A 10245-nucleotide genomic window follows, 5' to 3' on the forward strand; every position below is an offset into this window, starting at 1 on the left:
TACCAGGTTTGCTTCAGACAGGCTGACTGCATTAACTCCAAGTCTCTTATGAATTCAGGAGTAATCCCTTTCAACACTGGATCCAACTAGAGAGATGCAACTCAATATTGCTGCACAGTTATTACTACAGGAAAGTAGAAAAATGTGGAACAAGGAAGACGTGTTTAAAATCCAACTCATCACTTAAAAGCTCTGTTAGATAATCTCTCAGAGCCTCAGGGATAATTTACACCTTCTTTTAGAGTTGCCTGGAGAGTTACATAAAGTAACTCATTCCAGGCCAAACACATTCCACCCCCCACACCCCTAGATATTTATTCCATGCATAACACATGCCAAATTATTATGGGAATTACAAATGTGAATAAAATATAACCTTTGACCTTACTGAAATTATGATCTAAAAGGCAAGACAGAACAGGCACAAAACTATAATGTGAGGTTCTTATCCTGGCCTGAATGACATTCAGATATTTGTATTTGTCTCCCACCAAATTATTCACTGCAGCTATACAGTAGTTATGGTTTATTCATCACGGATTTCTCCACCCTAACAGTCACCTGCAAGAGCAGAAAAACACTTCTTTGATGGAAAGACCCAATGTCTTTCAAATGAAGAAGAGCCCAGAGGATTATGTGATAGGAGTTGGATGAAATTGAATTGAAAACAATTTTAAGCATATTCAGGAAAGGCTTGACAGACATGGCAGCATTTGAAATGGGACTGAAAAAAATGGGTATTAGGGGCTGGGGTTATGGCTCAGTGGAAGAGCGCTTGCCTTGCATGCATGGGACACTAGGTTCAATCCTCAGCACCACATAAATAAATAAAATAAAGGTATTGTGGCCATCTACAACTAAACATTTTTAAAAAATACGTATTAGGGGAAAAGTTATTCAAATAGAAAAGAACAGTGTAAACACAGTATGCAGACACAGGGGCACACTTATTTCATATAAGCATAATGTCATCTAGATTGACCCATGTTACAGCCTATATCAAACTTTCCTTCCTTACTTTTCATCTGGATAAGCACTTGTGTTAACACAAGAATATTCAGAAGTGAAATCATTAGATCATGAGCGCTGTAACCTAATCAGTTCATACTAGTTTGAATGTACTAACTGGGTGGGAAGAGTGGGTCACTGAGAGCATGCCCTGGAGTGGTTCATTTTCCCTGTGGCCCCTTCTCTCTTCCTTCTTGGCCACCAGGAGTGAAGCAGCTTCCTCCACCACACCCTTCCGCCATGATGTTCTGTCTCACCTTAGGCCTAGCTAACCATGGACTAAATCATGAGCAAAAATAAACTTTCCCACCTCTAAATTATTGTCAGGTATTGGTCACAACAATACAAAGTGGACTAATACAACTTGACAGAGTGGGAGCAAGAGGACATAAGACAGAGGAAGGCAAATCACACAGGGTTGCTCCAGTATTTTTTCTTGCTAAGAAGCAATAATAAGGGTTGAGTAGAGCTGGGCACAGTGGCACACATCTATAATCCTAGGGACTCAGGAAGCTGGGGCAGAAGGATTACACTTTCAAGGCCAGTCCTGGCAACTTAGTGAGACACTGTTTCAAGATAAAAAGGGTTGGGGATACGGGGATATAGCTCAGTGGCAAAGGGAAACAGGTTCCATCCCCAGCACCACCAAAAAAAAAAAGGTAGAAGTGAGTAGAAGAAATGTTGAAATGTGAAATTATTCTTTTTTTTCTTTTCTTTGTGGGTGGGCGGGGGGGGGGGGGGAGCAGGGTTGTACCAGAGATTGAACTCGGGGGCATTTGGCCACCACTCCACATCCCCAACCCTATTTGTATTTTATTTAGAGACAGGGTCTCACTGAATTGCTTAGCGCCTCACCATTGCTGAGGCTGGCTTTGAACTTACGATCTTCCTGCCTCAGCCTCCTGAGCCACTGGGATTACAGCATGTGTCACTGCACTCACCTTGAAATTATTCTTTTTTGGGAATGAGCAACCTGATGAAAGCAAAACACACAGAAGTACAAAAAGCTGGCAATAACTTAAAATTTTAAGTGCAAGAAAGAGCAAATATTTTTAAAGACAAATTTTTTGACCCTAAAACACTTTTTAAGAAACTAGGAAAGGGGCTGGGGATGTGGCTCAAGTGGTAGCGCGCTCGCCTAGCATGCATGAGGCACTGGGTTCAGTTCTCAGCACCACAAAAAAATAAAATAAAGATATTGTGTCCACCTAAAACTAAAAAATAAATTTAAAAAGAAAGAAACTAAGAAATAAAATAAAATTTTATAAGCTTAGAGCGGTATCAGTTACATTATCTTCTAAACCTTTAGCTTTGAATTATTCCAGGAGAACACAGCTATGAAGAAAAGTGTATTAAAGAAGACTTAAAATCATAGGAAAGGATCTGCATCTTCAGATATACAAAATATTGATGAAAAAAAATCAAAGACCTAAATAAATGGGGGAAATATACTGCTTATGGATTGGAAAATTCAGCATAGTGAAGATGTTAATTTTCCCAAATAGACACAAAGGTTTAGTGCAATGCTTATCAAAACAGCAACAAGGGTTTTGTTTATTTTCTATTTTTGTAGACACAAGCTTATTCTAAAATTCATAGTGGAAAAACACAGGGTTCATGATACTAAATTGTTTTGCAAAAGAAGAATAAAATGGCAGAGCATACTCAACAAAAAGACAGTTCATTAATGGCAGGGGACAGTCAAATATATCAGATCAAAGAACTCAGAAACAGACTCATAAGATATGCTCAACTGACTTTTTAAAAGGTACAAAAGCAATTCAATGGAGATCTGGTGACGATTTCAAGGATATGACACCAAAAGCATAGGCAAAATAAAATAACCAAAATAAAGAACTTTTGTGCATCAAAGACAACAATCAACAGTGAAAAAACAATCCATGGGAGAAAATATTTGAAAATCAGTTCTAAGAAACTGATATCCAAACTATATGAATAACTCCTTAACTTAATAACAAAAAGCCAAACAACTTGATTAACCTAAAAAAAATGGACAAAGGATCTGAACAGACATTTCTCCAAAGACAGAGAAACAGTTGGGCGTGGTAGCTCACGCCTGTAATCCCAGCAGTTTGGGAAGCTAAAATAGGAGGATTACAAATTTGAGACCAGCTTGGGCAATTTAACGAGGACCGAAGCAACTTAGCAAGACTCTGTCTCAAAATAAAAAATAAAAAGAACTGGGGATGTGGAAAAGTGGTTAAGCGCCCCCTGGACTCAATCCCCACAATCCCCAGTACAAAAAAAAAAAAAAAAATCTCCGAAGATATGGAAATGGCCAATAAGCATACACATAAAGGCTCAATGTTAAAGAAGTACAAATTCGAACTACAATGAGATACCACATCACATCTGTTAGGATGGCTATTACCCTTGTGCACTGCTAGTGGGAATGAAAAATAGTGTAGTTGCTATTAAAAAAAAAAAAAACTATATGGCAAGTCCTCAAAAAATTAACAATGTTACCATACCATCCAGCAATCACACTTCTGGTTAATCCAAAAGAACTGAAATCAGGGACTCTGAACAGGTATTTGTATACCAATGTTCATGGCAACACTACTGGTAACAATCAAAAGCAGAAGTAAACAAAGTATCTAATAATGGATGAATAGGTGAATAAAATGAGATATATTCACACAATGAAGCATTAGCTGACCTTAAAAAGGAAGGAAATTATAACACATGCTAACGTGTATGATTATGCTAAATGAAATAGATGCAAAAAGTTATAGCCTATGAGTTCATTTGTATAACATTCTCGTAATAACCGAACTATAGATGGAGACAGAATAGGGGTTGTTGGGAGAAATGGCTGTAATAAAGTAGCTCAATGGAACCTTGTGAAGAATCTGCCTTGTTTAGTGATGTATACACAAACCTACCCATGTGACAGAACTGTTCAGATCTAATACACACACTAGCATGTGCATGTATAACTGATGGGATGTGCTGAAGGTCAGTGGATGGTGTCGATGTTAATATCGTATTGTGCTCTTGTACTATAGTTATAAAAGATGTCATCTTTAGGGAAAATGGGAAGGTGTATGAATCTTTCTGGATTATTTCTCACAACTGCAAGCAATTTCACAATTGGTTAAAAAGTTTTAAAAAATCAACACTAGTGGTCTTTGTTAGACTTATAGTTTTTGAATACAGGAAGAAAATCAAGCAGAATCCTGAAATACCTTCTTCCATAGACTTAGTAAAGTTACACAGAAGCGAGGACAGTCCTTTCAGACAGCCAGCCAAGACAGGTAGTTTGGGCTCTCTTACTGCTGATGTCATCTAAAACAAAGAGTTAGAAAGATATAACTGAGGGAAAAAACCAACCAAATCTATGAAAGCAGAATATCATAAAGAGTATCATACCTGGGTCTTAAGCTCACCCAGAAAAGCCCGAAACAGGTTATCTGAATGATTTATCATCTCACTAGGATGAACTTCTCCTAATACTCCAAGGAGCTCATAGACTTTCTCTAGAACTGAAAAATAAATTTTAGATAAATCAATGCCTAAAGGTACATTTAAGTAAGTTAACAAAAATACATGAATAAGGAAATAAGAGCTATTGAGTTCAAAGTAATTTTATAAAAAAATCACAAAATAACCAACTTTGCATATTAGAATTTTTCCCAAGTTTTATGCAAATCTATTATTATAAACGAAACTATATTTGACATATACTGAGTTTTCTGCTTAAAGGAATTATTTTATAAAGATTAACATTTTTATGAAGGGAAATCTTCACATATTGTTTCCATTTTGGTTTGTTTTCAGCAAAAAGGATTCATCTGTAAAATATAATGCATTGGCAGTACTAATACTAAGTCTTACACTAATGGTTAGTTTATTTTAGTTTGTTAGAATATTTGAAAATAACATTAAATGCATCTCACCTGTGTCTGGTACTTTTGCTTTCGAAGCAAGTTCTCCATAGAATTTATTAAATAACTCTCCAATTTTAAATTCATCCATGAGTCTAGAGCTTCTCAAAGTCTGAAGTAACTAAAAAAAACACAGTTGGCATTTTTTAAAGAGGAAGATACAGAAAAGACTTCCTCTACCTCAGTGTATCTGCACAAAGCAAGGCCTCAGAATCCTATGTCTCTAGGGACTTTATGCTAGGCCTCTCAGGACTCATGTCTACCCAGATGATTGGGGAAGGTGGGCTTGAGGTGGGTGTAGCAAAGCAGAAGGGTGGTCTAGACCTAATGTTACTTTCCACAGAAACCAATAGCATTACTAGTACCACTCCCTCAGATGCACTTAATTCCATAGACCAAATAGGCCCAGTGAAATTCTAAAACAGGGGTACAAAAACAGACAGAAGTGCATGTGAAAGTGAGCCCAAAGGACCACTGAAACATGACCTTCCCATCCTCACTGTTAAAGCTTCAGGAAAAACTCGTGAGAGATAAGGGGATCTTGACAATTCTCAATAGTATTAAGTTTCACCAAAGGTAATAAATGAAAAAACAAACAATTTCTTTGTTATTTTAATTTTTCATTACTCTCACAACCCAAAATTCTTCTTTTACTACCTAGGAGAGTCTGAGAACAAAATACCAAGGTATTATCAGGTGATGGCTGTGAAGTGTGCATCTTATCCACTCAATGATGGGATTCAACCCTATCCTCCCCAAAACTCTCACCCAAAACAAAGCTCAAAACTCCCAATTTTATGTCTTATAAGTTATTGTTTAACAAAAATAAATTTTACTTAAACACACAAAAAAATTACCTTAATGAGAAGATCTAGGGCTGGAATTTTACATTTAGCAGCTCTATCCTTTGTATAAACACTGGTACAAATACTCTAGATTTTAAAAGGAAACATACCAAATCAATAAGATTTTAATGAGTGCTAAAACTATATCCCTGAGGAGTGATATAAGATAACAAAATGTATGACATAATAAAACTTAGTATTTAACTTTTGAAAGTATAACATCAAAGTACATAATGTTTTGATTAAAAATGACTGGAAACATTGATGCAATATGCTGTAGTGATATCAATAACAATTTAAAAGCACAAAGTCAACAGATACCTCAGTATCCTTCTCACATAAGTCCCATAGGACTTGTTATCCAATGTCAAGAAAGAGAGCATAAAGAGGTGACTAAGAAAAAGTTGAAAGAATGTCTGGGACTCTAGAGGAAAAAGCAGTGTGATGAAAACAACAGGTGCTCTGGCATTAGGCGAGCTGACTACAAAAGATGGGCAAGTTTCTTAACTTTAAGTCTCGTTGGTTAAACTAGAGAGATTAATACCTCAGGCAGGGAGGTGTAGATCAGCCGCAGAGCATATGCTTAACATGGATGAGACCCTGGGTTCAACCCCAGTACACATACACATTAAAAAAATAAAAAATCCAATGAAGACAAACTAGAAATCCAAAGGAATTTAAAAAGCACACAAACAAAATCTACTTTAGAGACCAATAATTGGTAAAATGAATATTTTATGTTTTAGCCAATTTTAATTCTCAAAATACAGCTGCCATTCAGTATCTGTGGGTGATACTCAAGTCCCTTTCATAAAATGGCATATTTTTTCATATAATCCCGGCATATCCTCCCACATACTTTGAGTCATTACTAGATTACTAACACAATGTGAATGCTGTCAATAATTGTTATATTGTACTAATCAGGGAATAACCACAAGAAAGTCTGTTCGTATTCAGTTCAGATTTTTTTTTTTTCTTTTAATCAGCAGGTAGTGAATCTATGGCTGTGGAACTCACACATACTTACAGACTTAGAGTCAATCATACTTTCTAATTCTTCAATTCTTTTTTGTATTGTTTTTTTTTTTAAATTATTTGTTCTTTTTGGATATATATGACTGTAGAGTGTATTTTGACATACTATATATACATGGGGGTCTAACCTCCCGTTCTTATGGTTGTACATGATGTGGAGTTACACTAGTCATGTGTTCACACATGAGCATAAGAAAGTGATGTCCAATTCACCTACTATGTTTCTTCAATTCTTTTTTTTTTTTTTTAAGAGAGAAGAGAGAGGAGAGAGGGAGGGAGGGAGGGAGAGAGGGAGGGAGGGAGAGAGAGAGAGAATTTTTTAAATATTTATTTCTTTTAGTTATTGGCGGACACAACATCTTTGTTTGTATGTGGTGCTGAGGATCAAACCCGGGCCGCACGCATGCCAGGCAAGCACGCTACCGCTTGAGCCACATCCCCAGCCCCGTTGTTTCTTCAATTCTTAACACACTAAATCTAAAAGCAAACTCCAAAGGGCCAACAAAAATAATTTACCTTGAAATGAGATAATTGTTGAAAGTATAAGAAAGGATGAGAAAGAGTGACCTAATTTATGATTGCTAGTTCCATAATCAATTATAAGGAAACCTGGCAAAGGCATGTTTGAGAAGAATGAGAGGCATGAAAGAGCCAAACTTTTCAGATGAAACTCTTGTAGAAAACACATGAACTGGGCTGGGGCTCTACTGTTTCCATTTTGGAAGTGTTTGCCTAGCATGTGTGAGGCACTGGGTTTGATTCTCAGTATCACGTAAACAAATTAAATAAACAAAATAAAGTTATCGTGTCCATCTGCAACTAAAAAAAATTTTTAAATAAAAAAGAAAACACATGAACTACAGGAAGTATGGATTCTACCCAGCAAGAGGACTCTTTTTGGAATTATCCATTAAAGTATTCTGGAATTTTCCCAGTTTTAAAAATCCAAATTATCCCAGGTGCAAAGAATGATCAAGATCAGTACCAAAAAAAAAAAAAAAAAAATTATCAAAGTAGTATTTCTGACAAGGGTCTTAGCTTATTAATTCTAAAACAATGAAAAGCCCACTACATTTCAACTTGATTAATCAAGCAAAATTAAGTATACTCCCCAATAAGAAAGGCATAAACAAAATAAAAATCTAGATTCCTTACATCATATGTTAAAATAGATATTGACATGTACTAAGGTATGTTTTTTCCTCCTTACCTTAATATCAAAAGCATAAGGCATAATCTTCTGACCAATTTTTTCTAAGAAAACATATAAAAATTTTAGGGCTTCTTCTCTACAATCACGAAACTATAATAAAAGAAATAAATATTGTAAATATGGTTAAGAATAAGAGTCACTTCAACAAAAACAGAAAAAGCAAAATTAAAATTTTTCACTTACTTCATCAATGTTAAGTGATTTCCGAATAAATACAAGCAAACCAAAATCTCTGGAAAAAACTAAGGAAGTCTGTAATGCTGGACAAACAAACAAACAATAAGTTAAGAGTTGCCAAGCATTTCATAAATCACCCTAAAAAGGCTGCAAGGTTTCCAAGGAGGACTTTTAAATAAGAAAACACTAACCTAAGGCTGCTATATTAGAACAAAGAAAGGAGAAAATTCTAAATGATGTTCAATAGGGATGCAGTAGGGGAACAAACACTCCTCCAAGATGCCCATACCCTAATCTGTGGTGTCACATCTTTGAATATTAACTTTACACGGTAAAGGAAATCAGATTGCAGATAAAATTAAGGCTGCTATTCAGCTGACTTGCACGAAGATGAAAAGACAGGAAAACACAAGAGATATCAAACCTCTCCTGAGAAGTAGCTGACAAACGGTTGCTGGTTTTGAAGATGGACAAAGGGGCTACAATCCAAGGACACTGGGCCCCTTCTAGAAGCAAAGAACATCAGCAAAGAAACAGGGACCTTATTCTACAACCTGAATAAGAAAAAGGATTCTCACCAAAAGCCTTCAGAAAGGAAATTAGCTTTGATACCTTGGCTCTTTCTAACTTAATGAGACTACATCAGGCTTCTCACTATGTAAGATTAACAAATGAATGTCACTTTAAGTCACTAAGAATGTGGTATTTGCTATACTTCTCTAAAATCTCTCAAGTGAAAGGACATATATTGCATATTTACAGTAAACTAGAAATCACTTTAGACATGAGTTACTAAACAAACATGAATTCTAACTTTGAAAACCTGACTATAAAAAGCAATTACATAAAGTCATTAGTTTTTTGATATTTCCCCATTACTAATATATCTTTAACAATACACAGACACAACATAGTATCTTGTTTAAAGAGTGGTTTAGATTTCTACACTGTACTCAGTACTGACCTCTTAGAAAGATCTCATCTAGCTCTTATTAGGGCACACCATGCAGATGAAGTCTACATACTTGTGTTTTAAAATAGGAATACAATTTTGGCCAAAGTACGTTGTTACACTGTGTGCATGTACAAATAGGTAACTAGGAATTCACCATAATCTACAATTATAACGCATCAATTTAAAATGGGGGAAAAAAGAAAACAGGAATACATAAGTTTTCATGCAACGGCATATTTAAATTGAAAAATGCTGAAAAGAAGCACTTTTTTACTGCAAAGGAAAAATATCATTCTCGTTCAAGCATTGACAAAAGTTTGGTTTTTTTTAATGACTTTTCAATTATATTTCTGCAAGTCTTCGTAAAAGCGGGACAGTAAACAGAGTTTGGAAAGGTACTGGTGGGTTTAGGTGAGACGAGGCGATGGGAAATATTTTCTCTTGTCCTCTCCACCCACTAGCTATAGCAATGATTGACAAATTTAGAGTCATTTTCACCAACTTAGGTTTTAAAATACTTTTCTTCTGGTGCTGGGGGGGGGGGAGAAATAGGGCAAACCGCTTTTCATACACATTCACAAAAGTTAGGGAGCCTTCGCAGTAGTGTTAACTAAACCCAGGGGAGAGAAGGTGGGTTGTCCAGCTCCAACACTACTCGGAAAGCCAGGAGTACGTGCCCGGAATTGTACGCACCCACGACCGAAGGGCTGGTACTCAGGACGCACTCTTGCCCCAGGCCGCGGATCAGCTGATAACTGGCCGACGCAGCATTGTAGCGGTCCGCAGTGGATAAGGACTCCTGCAGCCGAAGCAGGTATCCCTGCAAAAGTGCTCCGGAATCCGCCATGACGAGGACGCTAACTCTGCGCAGGCGCGCACTTTGCCGAGGGCCCGGCTGCCGGCTGCCTCGCGGCGGCGCAGGAGCAAGACTCCAGACTAGGGGCGGGGCAACAGAGGCGGGGTCCTTCCACGCGACTCTCTCGTGAGGGTCCTCCCGGTGGAAACTTCTCGTTTAGACCTAAATTAGCGCGCCGGCAGATTATGAATGCATAACATATAATACATCCAAATTTACGGAAAAACAGGAACTCAACGGTTTGA

At 36.9% G+C, this 10245-nt stretch overlaps 1 protein-coding gene across 9 annotated transcripts in view; it reads right to left on the reverse strand.

The window, feature by feature from the left end:
• PRKDC (protein kinase, DNA-activated, catalytic subunit) overlaps positions 1 to 10039 on the reverse strand; it is a 175429-nt gene extending 165390 nt beyond the window's left edge. For 3 of the 9 annotated variants that reach the window (XM_081265647.1, XM_081265646.1, XM_081265643.1), the window contains exons 1-7: positions 9838 to 10037; positions 8196 to 8272; positions 8010 to 8102; positions 5774 to 5848; positions 4929 to 5037; positions 4402 to 4514; positions 4218 to 4317 (exon numbers count right to left, since the gene is read on the reverse strand). In XM_081265647.1, the coding sequence (XP_081121773.1) occupies positions 4218 to 4317; positions 4402 to 4514; positions 4929 to 5037; positions 5774 to 5848; positions 8010 to 8102; positions 8196 to 8272; positions 9838 to 9991 (721 nt within the window). In that variant the 5' untranslated portion in view covers positions 9992 to 10037. Of the gene's footprint in view, positions 1 to 4217; positions 4318 to 4401; positions 4515 to 4928; positions 5038 to 5773; positions 5849 to 7315; positions 7352 to 8009; positions 8103 to 8195; positions 8273 to 8613; positions 8731 to 9837 lie in introns of those variants that run through there. The other 6 variants (XM_081265644.1, XM_081265645.1, XM_081265650.1 and 3 more) reach the window with 4 other exon arrangements.
• Between the last annotated feature and the right edge of the window lie 206 nt (positions 10040 to 10245).

Source organism: Spermophilus citellus (assembly GCF_964194105.1).
Source record: "Spermophilus citellus genome assembly, chromosome: 14".
Taxonomy (NCBI): Eukaryota; Metazoa; Chordata; class Mammalia; order Rodentia; family Sciuridae; genus Spermophilus; species Spermophilus citellus.